Genomic DNA, 21,743 nt, shown 5'->3' with positions numbered 1-21,743 from the left:
TGTGTGTCAGGAACTGGTCAAAGCCCTTTACAGGTATAACTTTGATACTCCCACAACTCTATGATTATCCCATTTTTTAGAGATGAAGAGACAGGAACTCAGAATACGTCATGTGCAAGGTCACACATTGGTAGGCACTGAAGTTAGGCACTAGCCAAGGTCAATCTGTTTCCAAAGCTGCTGCTTCCTACTAATTCACTGAGCTTTTTCGATAATTAATATATGAAAAGTCCTTTCCCACCACCCCTCTCCCCAGGGACCGTAAATTCGTTCTCTGTAAGTCTGTTCCTGCTTTGTAAATAAGTTCGTTTGTATCATTTCTTTTTAGATTCTACATATAAGGGATGTCATATGCGATTTCTCTTTCTCTGTCTGACTTACTTCACGCAGTATGACAACCAACAAGGACCTACTGCACAGCACGTGCAATTCTGCTCAATGTTACATGGCTGAGTCTCTTCCCTGTTTGCCTAAAACTATCACAACATTGTTAATCAGCTATACTCTAGCAGAAAATAAAAAATTTTTATATATATTAAAAGTCCTTTGCACAGTACCTTTTACATGCTCTCAAAAAACAACAGACATTGCTCTCTAACATGGGTGTAGAAAAGGACTTTCTAACCATCCAAATTTGAGGAAAAGAAATTGATAATAGCAACAAAATTGTTTTAAACTTTCCCATGGCAAAACACTAGAGGCAAAGTTGAAAGACAGGTGACAAACTAAAGGGAGGAAAGGAAGGGAAGGGGATGAAAGGGAAGGGATGCTCCCGGTCCCTCCAGCACTAGAGGAGGAGCTTCTGTGGGAAGACGGACCAACCTGAGGGGAGGACCAAGTGCCTCGCCCGAGTCACATCAGCGGCAGTTCCTGTGAAACCTTCAGAGAGACAGGTCAGCACGTAGGGAAATTACCCCTCAGGTGGCTGACCTCCAACCATCGCCATTAATATCAACAACTGGCACAGTTCTTTCTCCAGGAGCAGCCAGCCCCGAGGAGGGGGATGACTCGCAGATAGTCTCCAGGTACGGAGTATATTTCCTGGTTTAGGTGAAACTGAGACTCCAAACCTCCAGCTCTGCTCCCTGGGCAAAAGAGGAGGGAACCAGAACCAAGAGGATCTCCGGGGAGGCGTCCTTCCCTGTCTGAAGCCACCCATGTATCATGAGAGAACCCATGGCTACTTGTCCTCCCAGCCATCCAATTCCATAAGAGAAAGAGACAGCTTGCTTGGCTGTACGCTTTATTGTTAGGATAGTAATTCAGTGTTCCAGGGTAGTCACCTAAATTGGAGACTTTTCATCTCCAGGTGAGAAAGGCAAAAACATGGTTTTCTCCAAAAGTTTATGAGGAAAGAAGAGTATTGCCTTTAAGTTCATAGTTTTATGAAGAGCTCTTGCATTAGAAAGTAATATATAATCAGAATTAACAGACGCTTCTAAAATTTAAAATACTGACACAAGAACTGTTGTTTATAAAGGGTCGGACAAGATATATACATTGTGGGTCATGAATTGAATGTAGAATATGTACAATTTATCATAATAAAGAGGAAAGTACCACTCATAGAAGCACATAGAAAAGTAAAGTTCTAAACATAATTTGTCTTAGTTTATCACAAGTGTCACAACTGAATACAAATAAAAGAAGTAAAATCAGCTGTTTGTGGCTGTATCAATATCTTTCTCTGGCCAAAAAAAAAAAAAACTGATTAAAATATTCTCTATACTAAAAGAAAAGTATTCATTATCAACTTCCTTACTCTTTCTGATATGAAATGGACAGTGAGAAATTCACCAACATTTTTTTTAGCATCTTCACTATTGCCTCTAGCCATTCTTGTGAAGGCCAAATGCAGCATCAGAGTTCTGAAACCTATTGTCCCCTGTCTTTCTTTCAACAGAAAAAATATAATGTGTTTTCAACTAAGTTTGGTCTTACTTGAAAAACTGAGCTGCAGGAACTACAATTTAAATATTTGAACAAGTTTTCAATTTATGACTCTCTTTTTCTTTTTGACAGTAAAAGATACTTCATTCAGTGATGTAACTGTTGTTTCAATAAAAAAAATAATAATAATACAGGGTTAGGTCACAGGGCTCCTGGGCCAAGCATGATTTAAGGAAAACCATGCGCTGTTCACAAATGTATTTAATAATATAATCATGACTTGTATCAAAGCCACTTTAATCCCTTAAAAAAATTAAAACAACTATGGTATATTTTTTAAAACTTTGGCAAACGTGATAGCAAAAGGAAAAACAGAGTCTCTGAAATGAGGCACTGATCTCATAATGAAAATCATGACACAGAGAAGTTTTTGTCTACTACTTTATAACTAATATGATTTAGTTCATCATGTGAAAAGATGCATTTTTGAGGAGCTCACTGGAGAAGACTCTAGAGAGTCCCTTGGACTGCAAGGAGGTCCAACCAGTCCATCCTAAAGGGTGTTCCTTGGAAGTCCTGGGTGTTCACTGGAAGGACTGATGCTGAAGCTGAAACTCCAATACTTTGGCCACCTCATGCACAGAACTGACTCATTTGAAAAGACCCTGATGCTGGGAAAGAATGAAGGCAGGAGGAGAAGGGGACGACAGAAGATGGTTGGATGCCATCATCAACTCAGTGGACATGAGTTTGAGCAGACTCCAGGGGACCATGAAGGACAAGGAGGCCTGGCATGCTGCACTCCGCGAGGTCACAAAGAGTACACACGACTGAGCAAACGAACAACAACAGCTGGTCTGATTCCCATCAGCCATTTTGCCAGCTCAAAAGGGAACAGGTTCAAATCTCTAGTCACATTTCCTAGTTCATAAAAACCTGCTAGAGCCAGGTAGACACTGTGGTGTTTAGAAATAACCATGCATTGTGGAAACACCTGAGAGATCTTCTAGACTCAACCTCCACATCAGGATGATCAACCTAAAGCCCAACGAAGTTAATGCTGATACGAATATCTTCACCCATTCTTCAGGTACTGAGGGGCCCAAATGGTGACTCTGTGAAGAAATTCAAGCAGTCCCCGCTGTCAAGGAGCTTACCTTCTAGAGCAGGAGACAGTCAGATAATGGAAAAAAAAAAAAACATTTTAAATAATGTCAAGTGTGATGAAGAATATACTAAGTGGCATAATTTAAGAATATTAAATGGCATGATTTAAGAATATATTAAGTGGCATAATTTAAGTCAGAGCTACCAACAGGCCAGAGAAGGCCATTTTGAGGAAAACACCACTTAGATGACCAGAAAGAGCTAGCCTTGGAAAGATGTGGGGGGACAGCACCCCAGGAGAAGGCAGGACAGGTGGAAAGACCCTGTGCCCCGTGGCCCTGGGAGCACACTAGACAGCAGGACAGAGCCCTGATGGGGTAGTTGCAGGAGAAGTAAAAGAAGGGTCCGGCGTTCACTCAGGGCCTGCAAGCCCAGGCCAGGAATCCGCAGGAGAATTTAAGAAAGTCTCACGATCTTGACATTATCCAAAGATCCTTTTTATTATAAAATATGCAGAAACTGAATTAAAGGAAGGTGAGCATGTTGGCAAAGAGCGTTACTCAGGAAGCCACTGGAGCAGCTGGGAAGCAACCACGCGTCAGAATAAAGCCATCGGCCTGGGATGGGGAGAGCGGAGGGACTTCACACTTGTTCTTAGAGGCGGAACAGGCAGCATTGACTTGCTGACCTGAGGTCCTATCTCCTAGTTTAGATGCAACTAAGTATATGACAGCTGGTAGTTTCTGGGCATTTACTATATGTGAAAATACTTCATTTAGTCTTCAAAACAGCCCTGAGAAATGGGTGCTCATTTACCCATATCTTACAGGTGGAGAAACGAGGCTGGGAAACCAGGCCAGAGCAGGAGGCACGGTTCAGAGCCCAGGGCTGACAGCCCCCACCGAAGCCAGAACCATGGCTCCACCCCGCGCGGTGGGGGGCTCGCCCACCTCCCAGCTCCAGGGCTCTTCAGTCTGCCCACACAGCCTCTACTGCCCTCTGGCGGCTCTGCACCCTCTAACAACCAGCAAATGCAATGTACAGCTACTTTGAAACTGCAGTTTGGCACCTACCTTGCTGGGACAGGCCTGGAGGACCAGCACTCCTTTTAGAACAAAAACAACAACCAAAAAAAACGGATACTGAGGATTTGGAGTGTTCATGTTTTAGGGCATCTGTGAATACTAATCCACAGCAAAGTGGCTAGGACAAAAACTCAAATTCTTAAGGGGTAAATTATTATTCCTTAATGGGCTTCCCTTGTGGCTCAGCTGGTAAAGAATCTGCCTGCAATGAGGGAGACCTGGGTTCGATCCCTGGGTTGGGAAGATCCCCCGGGGCAGGGAAAGGCTACCCACTCCAGTATTCTGGCCTGGAGAATCCCATGGACTATACAGTTAGATACGACTGAGTGACTTTCACTCCAAATGGTTCATGCTAGAAAACTTACTCTGTCTCTTTAAAGCATTGATATTTGATTGGCCAACATTCCGGAAATATATAAAATATTCCATCAGTGGCATTTTCTAAAATATTTCACTTTATTTGTTGTTGTTCAGTCACTAAGTCGTGTCCTACTCTTTGTGACCCTATGGACTGCAGCATGCCAGGCTCCTCTGTTCTCTATACTCTCTCAAAGAATGTAATATATCAAAGAATATCTCAAAGAATATAATATATCAAGTTATAAAGCACCAGTCTAGTGCCTACATACTCTCTACTTGACCAGCCAAATCTTGTCTGTAAAAGATGCAGTTATGAAAAATAGTTTTTACTCATCTCCTTAACTATAACTATTATGGCACTATACCAACATCTCACCTGATTTTAGTGTGGCATACACTATGCCAAAGCCCTTGATTGTGTGGATCACAATAAACTGTGGAAAATTCTGAAAGAGATGGGAATACCAGACCACCTGACCTGCCTCTTGAGAAATGTGTATGCAGGTCAGGAAGCAACAGTTAGAACTGGACATGGAACAACAGACTGGTTCCAAATAGCAAAAGGAGTATGTCAAGGCTGTATATTGTCACCCTGCATATTTAACTTATATGCAGAGTACATTGTGAGAAACGCTGGGCTGGAAGAAGCACAAGCTGGAACCAAGATTGCTGGGAGAAATATCAATAACCTCAGATATGCAGATGACACCACCTTTATGGCAGAACTTGAGGAAGAACTAAAAAGCCTCTTGATGAAAGTGAAAGAGGAGAGTGAAAAAGTTGGCTTAAAGCTCAACATTCAGAAAACTAAGAACATGGCATCCGGTCCCATCACTTCATGGGAAATAGATGGGGAAACAGTGGACACAGTGGCTGACTTTATTTTTCTGGGCTCCAAAATCACGGCAGATGGTGACTGCAGCCCTGAAATTAAAAGACGCTTACTCCTTGGAAGGAAAGTTATGACCAACCTAGGCAGCATGTTAAAAAGCAGAGACACTACTTTGCCAACAAAGGTCTGTCTAGTCAAGGCTATGGTTTTTCCAGTAGTCATGTATGGATGTGAGAGTAGGACTATAAAGAAAGCTGAGCGCCGAAGAATTGATGCTTTTGAACCTGTGGTGTTGGAGACTCTTGAGAGTCCCTTGGACTGCAAGGAGATCCAACCAGTCCATCCTAAAGCAGATCAGTCCTGGATGTTCACTGGAAGGACTGATGTTGAAGCTGAAACTTCAGTACTTTGGTCACCTGATGTGAAGAGCTGACTCATTGGAAAAGACCCTGATGCTGGGAAAGATTGAGGGCGGGAGGAGAAGGGGACGACAGAGGATGAGATGGCTGGATGGCATCACTGACTCAGTAGACATGGGTTTGGATGGACTCTGGGAGTTGGTGATGGACAGGGAGGCCTGGCGTGCTGCAGTTCATGGGGTCATAAAGAGTCAGACACGACTGAGCGACTGAACTGAACACTATACCAAGAATCCCTGGTACCACTGCTTAAACTTAATTATAAGTTTAAGGCAAGCTTGTTAGTGATTTGGCTAACTTTTCCACAGTTAAGAATTAGAAAACTCAGTAAAGACATTATTTTAATGTGAGCTTTTCCTCTGGGTTCCCTCATTATGAAGGGACACATTTATCCTAAACTAACTGCTGTGTAATAATGATAATAACTTACCCTGTTACCCTGTTTCCAATAAGCTTGCCTCTTGGAAAAAAAGCAGCTCCTGTATTTATATATTTAAAATATGACTGAATCACTTTAAAAATCAGTGGATTTTATAAGCAAACATAGTTCCTTGATCATGAAGGCCATTCCAGGTAAAGGACATGCAAAGATGAATTACATGAAGATCATAAGTACTTGAAATCACAGAGTAAATGTCTTAGTATATAAGTACCATTTTTCTTGAAACATTAATAACATGTGTTTTCTGCATATATGATAGAACATTTGATATTTTTACCATTGTTTTTAAATAAATTAATAGCTACACTGAAAAAAACATGGCTGATTCACAAACATATGCAGAAAGGAGAATAATTTTTAAGGGGCAGCTCAGTACTTCCCTGGTGGCTCAGACGGTAAAGCGTCTGTCTACAATGCGGGAGACCCAGGTTCAATCCCTGGGTTGGGAAGATCCCCTGGAGAAGGAAATGGCAATCCACTCCAGTATTATTGCCTGGAAAATCGCATGGACAGAGCAGCCTGGTAGGCTACAGTCCATGGGGTCGCAAAGAGTCGGACACGACTGAGTGACTTCACTTTCACTTTCTTTCAGTACAGAAAGCACCAATTGCTACATCTTTGAGAATTTCCTAGAGGACTTAAGGACCTAGGCATGAGATGTCATAAATTCCTGAAAGTATCAGTCGCGTCCAGCTCTTTGTGACCTCAGGGATTATGGCCCACCAGGCTCTTCTGTCCATGGAATTTTCCAGGCAAGAATACTGGAATGGGTTGTCATTTCCTTCTCCAGGGGATCTTTCCGACCCAGGGATTGGAACTTCTCCTACACTGCAGCTTCTTTACCATCTGAGCCACTGCTGCTGCTCAGTCACTTCAGTCATGTCTGACTCTGTGCGACCCCATAGACGGCAGCCCACCAGGTTCTCCCGTCCATTGGATTCTCCAGGCAAGAACACTGGAGTGGGTTGCCACTGCCTTCTCCAATGCATGAAAGTGAAAACTGAAAGTGAAGTCGCACAGTCGTGTCCGACTCTTCTCGACCCCATGGACTGCAGCCTACCAGGCTCCTCTGTCCATGGGATTTCCCAGGCAGGAGTACTGGAGTGGGGTGCCATTGCCTTCTCCAATCTGAGCCACTAGGGAAACCTAAATGCCTGAAACACCTGGCTCTAATCTGATGGAAACTCTACCACTATGTCCTTCACTGCAGAAGTCAGGTCACATCCAGCCCTGATCCCAGTCCCCAGCCTCCCTTAAGTCTGTCCTCCCACGCAGCCCCAGACTTGCACTCAGACAGTGTTTGCCCACCTAGCCCAGGGGGCACTCAGGAAACTGACTGCAGCTCAGCTTCCTGTATCTAACATCTCACAACTCACTCTGGTCTAACCTGACACCCGAGATTCTAACCTCTGCCCTCTCTTTCCCTATAGGGGCCATGGGCCTCCCTTCCTATTTTTTCAGAACTCTCATTGAGACCTCTTGCACGTTGGTCATTACTGAAGAGTCTTGGCCCAATTCCTGGTCCTCCTCCATCCTCTCCTATTGCTTCCAACAGCCTAAGAATGTTGCAAAGTAATGCTATCTCTTGGCATTCTGACCATGGACTTGGGAGGCAGGCCATCCAGTAGAACCATGGGGAAGTTATTTAGCCTCCCATACCCCAGTTTTCTCATCTGCAAAATGGAAGCAATAACAGTCTCCTATCTCCAAGGGCTTTTGTGAAAATTAAATTAAAATATTTGTAAAACAGGGTAAGTTATTATCATTATTACACAGCAGTTAGTTTAGGATAAACATGCCCCTTCATAATGAGGGAACCTGGAAGAAAAGCTCACATTAAAATGACGTCTTTACTGAGTTTTCTCATTCTTAACTGTGGAAAAGTTAGCCAAATCACTAACAGGCTTGCCTCTATTGCATTTAACCCATTCATTGTTTTAAAAAAGGTAGGATGGAAAGTGTTCATTCAATTTATAGATTATATTGAACAAGCAGTCTCCTATAATTTTGACCAATTTCCTCATCAGTTTGATGGACAGCATGTACCCCAAACTGTGCAGAATGATAAACTCAGCCACACAGAGATGTTACTTCTTCTTGTTTAGTCGCTAAATCATGTCCAACTGTTCTGTGACCCCATGGACTGTAGCTTACCAGGCTCTTCTGCGCATGGGATTTCCTAGGCAAGTATACTGGAGTGAGTTGCCATTTCCTTCTCCAGGGCATCTTTCTGACCCAGGGATTAAACTAGCATCTCCTGTATTGGCAGGCAAATTCTCTACCACTGAGCCACCTAGATCTTGCTAGAGGTCCCCTAATGGAAGCGCAAAGCTGAAACTGTGACTCTGGGTGGCTAGCTTTTAGAGTACTGGGAAAAAATCAAGTTTACATTGTTAAAAATGCCTCACAACTTTCCATTTCCTCCTAAGTACGGACATTAAGAGTACGGATTCTGGGGCCAGACAGTGAGTTCAGACCCCAGGTCTGCCACTCATCTGCTAAGTGACCTAACAAGTTAGGCAATTTTTCTGTGCCAGATTTTTACAGACTTTTATCTGTAAAAAGAGGAGGACAATAACCATACTGACTGTGACCAGTAAGTAAAATATTATGTAAGGTGCTTAGAACACTGCCTGCCACATTTGTAAGCATCGACGGATGTTAATTATTGTTATTAGTAACTTGTAGACACAGAGCATCTGTGTGTCTGCAAACAGCATCAGCCCCCCTAGGGCGCCAGGGCACAGTTATCGTGTTTTCCATGTGACCAGGAGGGGCCCCCATACTCACTCTTCCCTCCTAGCCCCCAGCTACTTCGAATGTTAAAAGCCCCCTCCACGTGATGCCACACGTGTTCACTACATACAGACTTTCTCCACTGAACACGGACTTCCCTGGGAGGAAAGGCCTGACTTCCTGCTGCCTCAGCATGGGAACTGACCCTGGCCCCTAAGAGATACTCCAGAAATGTGGAATGACTCAATGAATACTCATTTCTTCAGATTTGTGGTGTTGTTCAGTCACTAAGTTGTGTCTACCTCTTTGCAACCCCATGAACTGCAGCACACCAGCCTTGCCTGTCCTTCACCATCAGATTTTTAAGTGACATTAAATTTCCAATCCCTTATGAAAATATAAGCCCCTCCAGGATCAAACTCCTTTAACAAACATCTTAGCAGCAGTCAGTGAGCCTGGAGCTGAGGACAAGTAGTGACAGCTGTTAACACTTCTGGCACATTCCACACCATCTCATGTCACAATCACACAGCAAAGACAAAATCTGTCCATTCTGAAATACAGTCTAGAGTCAACTCTGACCAAAAACAAACCCAAAACAGAAGCAAATGCATTTTTACAAAAAAAAAAAAAAAAAGTATATTTCTAAAATGCTTACCTTGCCTCATAAAAGAAAGGGCTTTTTCTTTTAAATTCTCAGTCAATTGTTTCTTTTTAGTCAGATAATCCAAAACATAAATATTTGGAGCAAAATTTATCATGTTCTGTTCACCACAGCCATAAGGCATCCGAATCAGGGAATCCAAGCCATTGATGGAAGAACCCAGAATATCTCCTGAAAGCACAAGATATTTATCAAGGTCAGCAAATCCCCAATAACCATACCTCCTAGTGGCAAAGAGAGCAGAAGGCGCCCAACATTGAAGCACTATGACTGTCTCACTGCCAGGAACACAGTAGAAACTTTACATCAGGCTTTTAGGAAGATTGGTCAAATAAATGATTATACAGTGGTACTGAACTTGTAGATTATGCAACAAATTAGGAGACTTTTAGCTCAAAGATACAGCACATATAAGCAAACTGTAAGCTTTTTTTTTTTTTTTTTTAAATTTCTAACCAAAATGTCAGGATTTGCATTAGGAAATCGTCATTCTTATATAGGGAAGTAAAGTTTTACTATTAGTATTCTTCACATAAATAGAACTTTATTTTGACTTCCTTACTAATACACTATAAAATCTTGAGAAATGACGTTCTAAGGGCAGGGATTGTGGTATTTTTCAATGTGCTTTATTTTGAACAACAAAGTAGAACTAACTGGTATATATGTTTCAGTGAATCTCAGGATCAAAACAGGTTAAAAGTACTTTTCAAAGTTAATAACATAAAGTTAAACAAAACACACTCTTACCCACATTCCTCTACCTACATTCTAACACCATGACTCTAGAAAATAAGTAAAAATTTAGAAATGTAAAGGCTGAGTTCTAATTTTGACCTCACTATGGTTGAACTGTGTAGAGAAGAACATTCGTCAGTGTAGTTTACTTTAAAAACGTCACCATTCCAAGTCCAAATACCTATTAAAAACTTGCTCCTAGAAAAATGAATCCAAATAAGAGAGGAAGACTTTCACGTGGGTAGGCTGCAGTCATGCTAGAGTACCATGTCTTAAACTTTAGATGTTAACTCAGAGAAGTAAACACCAGTGCAGGTTTTGTTTCTTATTATTACCACTACTGCACATTATGCTTTTAATATTCAGAGTGAACATAAACTTGCACTTTTAATATTCAAAGAAGCAAGCCAATATTCACCAAGTAAAACACAAATAGGTTTTTTAATAGAAAGTAAAAAACCGAACAGGTTTTTTTAAATAAATACTATATAAAAATAAAACTTGAAAAAAACATTACTTTAAATCAAACTTTAAAATTAAACTTCAGAATAGTCAACAACCACAGGCAGATTCATTCCAACATAAGGAAAGATGGTACACACTCAAACTTCAAGGCTCTTGCGGGGAAGGGATAGTTAGGGAGTTTGGGGATGAACATATATGAAAGTGAAAGGGAAAGTGAAATTGCTCAGTCGTGTCCGACTCTTTGCGACCCCATGGACTGTAGCCTACGAGGCTCCTCCCTCCATGGGATTCTCCAGGCAAGAGTACTGGAGTGGGTTGCCATTACCTTCTCCAGATATATACACTGCTTTATTATAAATGGATAACCAGCAGGGACCTACTGTATAGCACATGGAACTCTGCTCAATGTTATGTGGGAGCCGGGATGGGACAGGAGTTTGGGGGAGAATGGATGCAGGTATATGTATGGCTGAGTACCTTCACTGTTCACCCGAAACTACCACAGCACTGTTAACTGGCTGTGAAAGAAAGTGAGAGCCGCTCATAAGAGAATCAATTCCTAGGCAGGTTGATAAGAAGGCCAGGGTCCCCAAGGAGGAGAAAGGCGTCTGAGGCTCTCAAGGAGGAGACAGGGGTCTGAAATTCTCAAGGAGGAAAGGACAAATGTTTTCTCCTACATTCCTTAGTAAGGATTGTATAACAATAATGTATCCTGCTTGAGGACATGTTTCTCCTTCCTGAAAATCTGCTAGATCTTCTGTTATCTTAAAATGTATATTATGGGAGTGAGTCTAGTAAGATGTTCACAACCTTGAGACATTCTTTTGATTTACTGTAATAACCAATTAAAAAAGTATTTAACTCCCTTGCTAACACTAGCAAGGGGGGCATTCTCCGCTCCCCTTCCGATGTCTGTGTCAGAAGCTTTCCCTGTTCCTTTTCACTTTAATAAAACTCTGCTACACAAAAGCTCTTGAGTGATCAAGCCTGGTCCCTGGCCCCGAAGTTAAATCTTCTTCGGAGATGACAAATCCAACACCGTTCACCATAAGCTATCACTCAGTCATGTCTGACTCTTTCTGACACCATGGACTATACAGTCTATGGAATTCTCCAGGCCAGAATACTGGAGTGGGTGGCCTTTACCCCAATACAAAATAAAAAGTTTAAAAAGAAAAACCTTCAAGACGCTTCCCTCTGTATGTGTGCAGACATGCCATACCATCTGCCAGCACCCCACCACTGTGGGAGGTGCTTAAGCAGAATGTATTCTCCTTAACAGAGAGTTTATTTATTTCTTTTCAAGAATTATATCTAAGCTCCCCAAAAAGCCCACTCTAGAGGGACTGACTGTTTGGAGTAATAATAAAAAGCACTACACCTGCAGGTGAGATTCAAAAGAACCTATGAAAAAGTGCCTTAGGTCTTAAAACCTCAAAGACCTAACAAATTATTTAGATGTCATTAATCAAAACATTGCCAGTACTTGGGCTGCCTGATGCAAAGAGCCGACTCATTGGAAAAGACCCTGATGCTGGGAAAGATTAAGGGCAGGAGGAGAATGGGGTGACAGAGGATGAGATGGTTGGATAGCATCATCAACTCAAGTTTGAGCAAACTCCAGGAGATAGTGAAGGACAAGGAAGCCTGGCGTGCTGCAGTCCGTGGGGTCACAAAGTCGGACACGACTGAGCGACTGAACAACAACAAAATCTAAATATTTCTTTCAGTTATTTGTAAAGCACAGCTATACAAATAAGCCATTTCTGTGGAAGTTCTAATAGTTGAAAGTCCTTTGGGGTTACCAAGACAACTAGGAGAAGGTGACTAAGTCAGTGGGTAGCTTCCAACGGTACAGGGTACTTGTGTTCTGCACAGAGAACCGCTCGAGGCAGTGGTCTTCAGCTTCTGGTTGTCAGAAGCACTAGCGGAACCTTTCCAAAACATGCATGCCCTAGCCATAGCCCAACGGAGTCTCACTGAGTAGACTGGGAGTGGAACCCAGACATTTGCGTATTTTCAAAGCTCCACAGAAGGCTGTGATATTCACCAGTGACTGAGAGCCACAAAGGCAGAACAACTCCCTCCAGCCACACAACACTGTGGCCTGGCTACTCAAACAGTGGACTGCACACCAGAAACATCAGCAAGACCTGGGAACCTGTTAGAAACGCAGAACGCCTACTGAGCCGGAATCCGCCTTCACACAGAGTGCCCAGAAGATCTATGTGCGCCTTGAAGACTGAGAAGAACTGGTCCAGACACACATCTTACCTGCCTTTCTACTGTAATCAGTGGTTGGCAGCAACTAAAACTTTTTACAACTCCTTCTTATTTAATTAGGATTAAATAAGAAAATATACCTAAAAAGGACCTACGGTATATTACAGGGAACTATATTCAATTTCTTGTAATAAACTACAATGGAACAGGATCTGAAAATATATATATATATATACACATATGTATAACTGAATCACTTTACTGTTCCCCCAAAACACGGTCAATCAACTGTACTTCAATTTAAATAATTTATTAAAAAAGAAAATGCATGTACAAATAAATGAGAAATGTGTATTACCATATACAAATAAACCGATAGTGAGGGTGATATACTCTGTTCTTACCAATTGCAGTGATCTGAACCCTCTCACTGCCACTCACTGTATGAGGAGGAAAGGAGAAACTCAGTGTTTTCAGGGTAGTTTGTAGCGTGCTGTCAGTCAAATCTAGCAAGATGGATTGTGAATACGATTTTTCTATTCCTTCAGCCTGTTGATAAAAAGTAACAGAATTAACATGGTCTCTATTCCTCTGTTTAGAGAAAACTATAGGCAGATAACAGAGAAGGCGATGGCACCCCACTCCAGTACTCTTGCCTGGAAAATCCCATGGACAGAGCCTGGTGGGCTGCAGTCCATGGGGTCGCTAGGAGTCGGGCACCACTGAGAGACTTCACTTTCACTTTTCACTTTCATGCATTGGAGAAGGAAGTGGCAACCCACTCCAGTGTTCTTGCCTGGAGAATCTCAGGGACAGGGAAGCCTGGTGGGCTGCCGTGTATGGGGTTGCACAGAGTCGGACACGACTGAAGCGACTTAGCAGCAGCAGCAGCATAGGCAGATAATGAGTTAATCATCTGGCCTGTGTATGGTTAGATAAGTACCTACAAGGTCTTGATTCTTAGTCCAAACTCGTTAATAAATGTTTACTTTCTCTTTAAATTAGAGAAAATAGTTCACAGAATGGCAATGGAAATGATAAAGGAGAAGATGAAAAGGGGATGAGAAACCCTCTGAAATAGGTCCTTTTATAATTCAAAGACAGAGATTAAATACCTTGTCCAAAGGCACCCTTGACAGAGCTGAGATGAAACCCAGGGCTGCCTCCCTCCAGAACACAAGTGCTTATCTACTATGCTGAGTTGCCTATTTGTGCATCCTGTCTCCTCCAAAAAAAAAACCTACAAAACCTATTCTACCTGTACTGAGGAATTCCAAAATTCAAAATCTATATATCAACTTGACACAATTTAACAGGATTCCAACGTCACACAGAGTGTAAATATAACCTGCTTTAAAATCATACTATAAATGTGAATAAGACGTTGGCAATTACCTCCAATTGCATGATATATTTTTACATTTAGATGAGAAAAACATTAGGTCTTCCTGGAGGGTGGAGAAGATGTCCTACCAGGTCTTGGAAACGAACTTAACCATGAGAAAAACCGTCTTCTGCTTCCTTTTCAATTATGTATTTCCATTTCATTTTAGACTTCAAGTATTTACCTTCACTAAAATCCTCTGGGTGACGGCATCAGAAGCAGCAGGTGAAACAGCTGTGACCGTGATGGGCACTTCCCCCAGACGTGTTGGCCTGACCGGGAAAAGAACAGTTGCCCCATCCTCACTGGGAACCAGAATGGTCTGTTGGTGTCCCGTGGCATTTATTTCATTCGAAGCCATTAAAATATCAAATGCATCACTTTTCTCAATGATTACCTTAACCTGAAAGAAAAAAAAAAAGTCATCAAAGGTTCTGTATAATAAATTGCTCCTCAGTAAAATGCTGCTTTGTGCATACATGCTAAGTCACTTCAGTCAACTCCTTGCAATCCTATGGACTGCAGCCCACCAGGCTCCTCTGTCCATGGGATTCTGCAGGCAAGAATACTGGAGTGGGTTGCCATACCCTTTTAAGTGTGGTTAAATCTGTGAGGCCCAAGACTAGAGAAAAACGAGACAGAAAGGTTCAGCCAAGAAGAGCGTGTAGAGGTAACAGGAAAAACCTAGTGCTTTCACGCTTTTTTCACCTACCTCAAGACAAGTGGGGAAATGGCCTTCTTCAAGTCTAACATTAAACTCCCACTAACATTAAATTCTCTCATTTTCTGAGAACTGGCTTATTTCATGTCATGGTACTACCACCAGCCTTACTCAGCTGTGTCATCCTGGGACACTAGTCCCATTAGAAAAACCTGAGGCAAACAGGATGAAATGTTATTACACTCATTGAGAATCTCTGCTAAAATTATTCCAAGAAAAGTATCACTCAGACACTAGTCCTGAAGCACATGTTGGCTGTAAACTTCCATAGAGTACATCAAAGTTACCAGGCTCATCAAGAAGAGCATTTCTCTGGATCTTAGACTTTACTAATTGTTTTTCCCACTTATTTTCTCATCTGTTTCTCAAAATATTTCTTTTTTTATTTTTATTTTTACTTTATTTTACTTTACAATACTGTATTGGTTTTGGCATACATTGTCATGAATCCGCCATGGGTGTACATGAGCTCCCAAACATGAACCCCCCTCCCACCTCCCACAGATGAGTAAACTGCAATTAAGTTACTGGTCATTAAGTGGGCAAGCTGGATACCGAATCTGGGCCTTCTGACTCCAGATCTTTTGCTCTTTACACTATAAAGAGAAAATTAAAAAGTAAAATTAGAAAATAAGAACCAGTTTATTCTCTAGACATAGTGCTTAAAGAGATGATGGTAGTGAGGTTAATTACAATCCCTAGTCTGGGGGTGGGGGTGGTGTGGGAATCATTTCATTAGCACGACTATGGGCAAAATACAAACAGTGGGCCTACCCCTGCCTTACAGGGAACTGATTGGCTGAGGGGACACCAGACCACGACTCAAAAATCAAAGCCTTGGAAACAGAAGACATTAACACAGGGAGCTCAACCCAGCGCCCTGTGATAACCTAGAGGGGTGGGATGGTCAGGGGTGGGGAGGGTCCAAGAGAGAGGGGACATATGTATACCCATGGCTGATTCATGTTGCTGTATGGCAGAAACCAACACAACATTGTAAAGCAATTATCCTCTATTTAAAAATAGATTTAAAAATATATATAAAATATTGTACAAATATGGGGACCGCAAGCCTAACAGCATGAGTGAGATTCCTCAAGGAAGACACCTTAGTTCCAAACCAGTCCTTGAAAGGAATAAATTCTCGCCAGTTGCAGCGGGCACTCAGTGGCAGTGTGAAGTGGCAAGCCATTCTAAACGTGGGAGTAGAGCAGGGGGGAAATATGGGGAGAAAGGGCAGGAAGAGGAAGAGATGCCAAGAAATGAAGCTGTGGGACTAAAGCAAAGAACCCGCACTAGAAACTAAGGGGAAAACGCCCAGACATGCCAGCAATATCCTTCAACATTAATGAGCTGAAGAAATGGTGGGCAAAGTACAGCTATTTTCAATATTCCAGAAATGCATACAATTTGTAGATGCCCAAACACTACATAACCCAATGCCAGCATGTTTTCTTCATTTTTTTCCTGACATGTAAATGATGAACAAACCTTTTAGCACATTACCTCAGTGGCATCTTTCAAATAATTGAATATGGTTACTTCCAAAGCAAATTCTTCACCTCTGATGACAGAGTATGGAAGATTCAAAAAAATGAAAAATGGTTGGAAGGCTTGGAGCTGGAAAGAACACAATGAATACAGATTTTATTTAAGTCCAGAGCTTCACACTTTACACACTTAAATCTCACAAAACCTATGACACTTATTAGTAGCTTCACATAGAAATGTCCTCTTGTCTACCAACAGAAAACAGCAACCTATCCTAAATAAACAGGGGCATACGGCTGTGATTTATAACACAGTAATCACTATATTTTATGAAACTCCTTCTAGGAACCAGGGACTTTATACAAATTATTTCATCACACCTATGCAGGCGGGTGTTATGGTCATATTTTACAGGGAAAAAACCTGAAGCTCAGCCACCTCTGTAACTAGTATAAGAGCACACTGCTGGAAAGTGCAAGAGCCAGAACTGGACCCCGCCATATCTGAGGCCATAGCCAAGCTCCTCTTCCACTACTCTGCCATGCCGATTCCATCATTCTGCTTTTAAAGCCACTGCCCAAATGAAACAGCATCTGTCTTAGGCTCCTATGAAAAGTAAATGATCTTTTGCCTACTACCCTATGGACTGTAGCCCGCCAGGCTCCTCTGTCCATGGAATTCTCCAGGCAAGAATACGGGAGTGGGCAGCCATTCCCTTCTCCAGATCTTCCTGACTCAGGGATCCAACTGGGGTCTCCTGGAGTGCAGGCAGATTCTTTACTGTCTGAGCTACCAGGGAAGCCCAACATATGAACACATACATATATGTTGGTCACCTAAACTATGATAGTGTTGGCAAAGCTTCTCACTGGCAGCAGTTAATTCTTTCTTAGAAGTTTATTTGGAAATCTGTGGCAGTCTCAGATTGTCACAATGAGTGCTCTTGGCACTTAGCAGGGAAGGTCTGCATGCTCTGGACGGTCCCAGACAATGAAGAATTGTCCTGTGTTCCTCATGATTCTTAAATGTCCTTTCATGTAGATAAAGCACCTGGTTATAATAACCTGGACTTACAACCTAATTACAACACATATATAAACCCAAAGCATCTATCAATATACAACTAGTTTGTAAATCAAGAGGAAACTGCCCTTTGTTTTGTAACTTTACCAAAACTTCTTCACTATTTCAAAACTTTACATCACCACAGGCAGCACCACTCAAGGTTTTTGCCTTGCTAATACATGTATATCAAATTGTATTTTGCAGCTGTTGCACACAAGGTGATTCTATGTACCACATAAATATTCAAATATGTTACTAGGCCTTCTTGTGCAACTATGCCTGGCCACTTACATACTAAAAAGTATATTATTATACATTACTTTCCTTTTATTTCTCCTTGGTATTTCACTTAGGACATCTTACTGATTATTTTACTTGAATATGAAGGTATATTAAATTTTCTATGCATTTCATTTGCATAGATGGTTGAGGGACAAAACAAAATATCTGTTTTTAAAAACCGGCTTCTGATATGGCAGAGCTGAAAGCTACTGGTCTAAGACCAATCACAGTCATTATATTCCTCTTGTCAGCGACGGTTTAGGAAGTGACATGGGATATAATTTGACCAAAGAGTTGTGAAGGAATGTTTGCTAGGGGACATTCTGAGTTCTACTCATCTTTAAAGAGGACATACTCTCTCTTCTGGCCTTTGGAAGTGACTGGACTCAGTCAATAATAAACTTACTCTCCAAATCTCAATACAGAGCTAGCACAGTTAACAGTTCAATACAGTTCACACTTGAAAATGTAAAACAGATAAAAAACAAAAAAGAAACACCAAGAAATCTCCAAACTATGATCAACATCACAAGCAATCACTTTTTTAAAATCCATTGAGGAGCTGACGCTCTCTTTGCTTCGTGGCATTGTACCATCTAGAAACAGCTCTTTCGTACACTACCTCCACTGGAGCAGTTGTTAGTCCAAGACCTAAATCCTCAGAGATCACAAAAGCAGTTGCAACCCAAGAAGTGATAGAATCAGGCACAGTAACTTCGAATTCTTGGTAAATCCTGGATCTGAAGTCAGGGTAAACATAAAAGTCACAAAACCAAGAACAGACACACTTCAAAATAGGCCAACATAACCTAAACCATGTTTTGGAAGAATTTTCATGTTTTGGGAAATTTTAATTTTCCAAATAATATACATATCTAGATTTTTTTTAAAGATTTAAGCATGAAATAATACATTCCAAGTTCTCAAGGAACAGGTCATAATAAGGTCATAACACTGCAAACTGATCCATATTCCAATAAAAATCTTTCTACAATATTTATATCTTTAAGACAAGCATCATTTTCAAAAATTTTATATAGATAATAAATACCTTTTCCAAATTTAACTCCCATTTGTCTCTCTCAATATGCATAAAAAGTTTCCCTCTGTATTCTTGTCAATGCTGATATTTGTTTTTGGAGGTGTGACTCGTGTCTTATTTCAAGTTTCCATAAATAGCTGACTCACAATATATGCAGATTTCATGATTTACTTGTTGAGTCATCATGCCATTAGCACAGAGTTTGTTAGCTAAACTGAATTCTTTTCAATACCCACACCTCTTCTGCCTGTGGCTCACAGGGATGTTTAATGGGGCACCACAAGGCAGAAGGAACAATCGTGAGCGCTTCCCACCCCAAGCAACAGAGGAACTCCCAGCAGTCTTTCCCCAGTGAGAACCATGTGACTTCAGGGAAATTAAAATCATCCTTCTTCAGAAAAGGCCTGTCTTCTCCTTGATGATCCTCTTACTGTCACAATTCGCACACAGCTTTATTAAATACTATGCATGTGTGTGTTCAGTTGCTCAGCTGTGTTCAACTCTCTGTGACCCCACAGACTATAGCCCACTAGGCTCCTCCATCCAAAGGATTTTCCAGGCAAGAATAGTGGAGTGCGTTGCCATTCCCTTCTCCAATTAAATACTATATTTAGATGCAATTAATATCATTCTTTAAAAACCCTTGGTCTATTTAGTTCTTTATCACACTATGTTTATACTGAAACATTAGAAAGAGGGCAAAACTTACTTAAAACTAAGACCAAACAAAATACATTCAGACAAAGAACTTTAATCCGTACCCCATGTTGGTGTCTAGCCAAATCCAAGTTTCTGGAAAATGCTTTCGCACACGTGGACTGCTGCCCAGAGAAAAGTCATGAAGATCTACTGAGTAGCCTTCATTTTCATCCACAAACCTCTCAGCCAACTCTACGCTGTCATCTACAAATAAGCATTGACAACTGTTAGGGGAAAGTCACAGGAGATAATGTTCATAAACCTAGTCCACAGAATTACAGCATCTCTCAGCTGACAAGGCCCTTACAGTTTATCTTCTCCAATCCTTCTCATTTGACACCCGAGACCCACAGAAGTCATGTGACTTACCCCAAGCCACATGGTCAATTATGGTAGAGCTGGAAAAAAAAGTTCTCTGGCCCTACAACCAATACCTAAAAAACGACTTGCAGTTCAGCTGCAAAAAAATACGTTAAACCCCATTTTTAAATGTTACCTCCAATTCTGCTATTCTCTTCTTCTTAGATTCCTAGTGCTGAATGCCTTTGGCTGTACCTGTCACAAGATGCTTCAAAAATCCAGCTTATTAGCTTTTTTTCTTACAAAACAGTCACACTGACACACAGATACTGGATCACCTAACTCTATTCTTTCAACTTTTCTATAAGCCTAAAACTATTTCAAAACAAAACGTTAAAAAATAAAATTATACTGAAGAAGTTACCAAAGATTCAAAGATGAATGCAATGAGCTCCACCCACTGTCTATGGAGAAGGCAAACAAATACATGAGTGACAGTCCACTCAGGCGAAATGTCTACCATGCAGAGAACAGCTGATTTTACATAGAAACTGAATAATGAAGAGGGTGCAGCTAGAAAAAAAAATCCATCTTGTGTTGTTTATTGCATTACATTTTCCTTACATCTTCAGGTAAAGAGTGTCCCATACAAGAAGGGTGAAAAAAAGTAAGCTAAGTACAAAGGCATGTCGAGAATATGACAGTGCTTATTAGGGAAGACTGGCATAAAGAGAAGAGAAAGAATGCCTGGGTCCAGATTTTAAAACATCAGTTATCCCACGCTGAAGGATTTGGGCTTGATCCTTTAAGCAGTGATGATCTACTGAAGGTTTTAAAATGAATTAAAAACGTGATCTACTCCATGTTTTATAATGGTAACTCTGGTCTCAGTGAGAACAGTGGTTTAGAGATGGGGGAATGGACGTAGGAGAAACAGAAGGTTCTCGCACTACCCGGAACCCGGGACCCAGCAGAGGAGAGGAAGGACAGCCTTGAGATAACTCTGCTTGGCCTCCCAGTTGGATGAGCTCTGTGCATCCCTACCGCACTCTCCTGCCCCATCACACCTCTCAGCACACTCTTCTACCTGTGTGTTGGTTTGCCCTACTAGACCAAGCTTGAACTTCCATTGCCTCCTACATGCCAGGCAAATATGAGTATCATCTACTGATAATAGGTAATTGCAGATTTCTGAGTACCAAACAAGTGCAAGGCACTTTGCATGCTTTTGGATTTAAACTCCTAACAGCCCTGTAATAGAGGCAATATTACTACTGCTTAAATTCAAGGAGAAACCTGAGGTTTAGGGAGCTTAATGAATTTCCTCGGGGTCATAAAGCCAGGGTTGAAAGTCAGAAGTATTTCTTGGTAAATTCCTTTCTTAATCACTGAGCTGTTCTGCATCTGGCAGAGAGGAAAGAATCAAGGATGAGTTTTGGGTTTCTGATGCGAACATGCGGGTAGATGATGATTTCATTAACAGATATATGGAATCGTATCAACTCAAGGGCTCATATATCAGTCAAATCATATTAGGGAAGAGCAATGGTTTGTGACACATAGAATTTAAGGTATTTGTGGAGCATCAGGGTGCAGAATCAGGAGGGGTAAGATAAACAATCAAGTTCTTCCAGAGTTGAATTTAATGGGGAAGATGTCATGGAAGGACCAGGGATTAGGGAAGAATTCTACCAAACCGACTGACCACGTGGTCCAGGTTGTTGCTGTTGTGTTGTTGTTTAGTCGTGTTCCAGCTCTTTGGCAACCCCGTGGACCGTAGCCCACCAGGCTCCTCTCT

General features: G+C 41.5%; 1 protein-coding gene across 1 annotated transcript in view; it reads right to left on the bottom strand.

Moving 5' to 3' along the window:
• LOC120860411 (CD109 antigen) overlaps nucleotides 1–21,743 on the bottom strand; it is a 143,526-nt gene that overhangs the window by 33,619 nt on the left and 88,164 nt on the right. Inside the window, exons 18-23 of the mRNA XM_040236212.1 lie at nucleotides 19,708–19,849; nucleotides 18,527–18,644; nucleotides 16,573–16,686; nucleotides 14,530–14,748; nucleotides 13,366–13,510; nucleotides 9,530–9,706 (exon numbers count right to left, since the gene is read on the bottom strand). Of these exons, the coding sequence (XP_040092146.1) occupies nucleotides 9,530–9,706; nucleotides 13,366–13,510; nucleotides 14,530–14,748; nucleotides 16,573–16,686; nucleotides 18,527–18,644; nucleotides 19,708–19,849 (915 nt within the window). The remainder of the gene's footprint in view (nucleotides 1–9,529; nucleotides 9,707–13,365; nucleotides 13,511–14,529; nucleotides 14,749–16,572; nucleotides 16,687–18,526; nucleotides 18,645–19,707; nucleotides 19,850–21,743) is intronic.

This window comes from Oryx dammah, unplaced genomic scaffold (genome assembly GCF_014754425.2).
Source record: "Oryx dammah isolate SB20612 unplaced genomic scaffold, SCBI_Odam_1.1 HiC_scaffold_11072, whole genome shotgun sequence".
Lineage (NCBI taxonomy): Eukaryota > Metazoa > Chordata > Mammalia > Artiodactyla > Bovidae > Oryx > Oryx dammah.
Note: the sequence above shows the minus strand (reverse complement) of the source record. Positions and strands in the feature narration are given on the sequence as shown.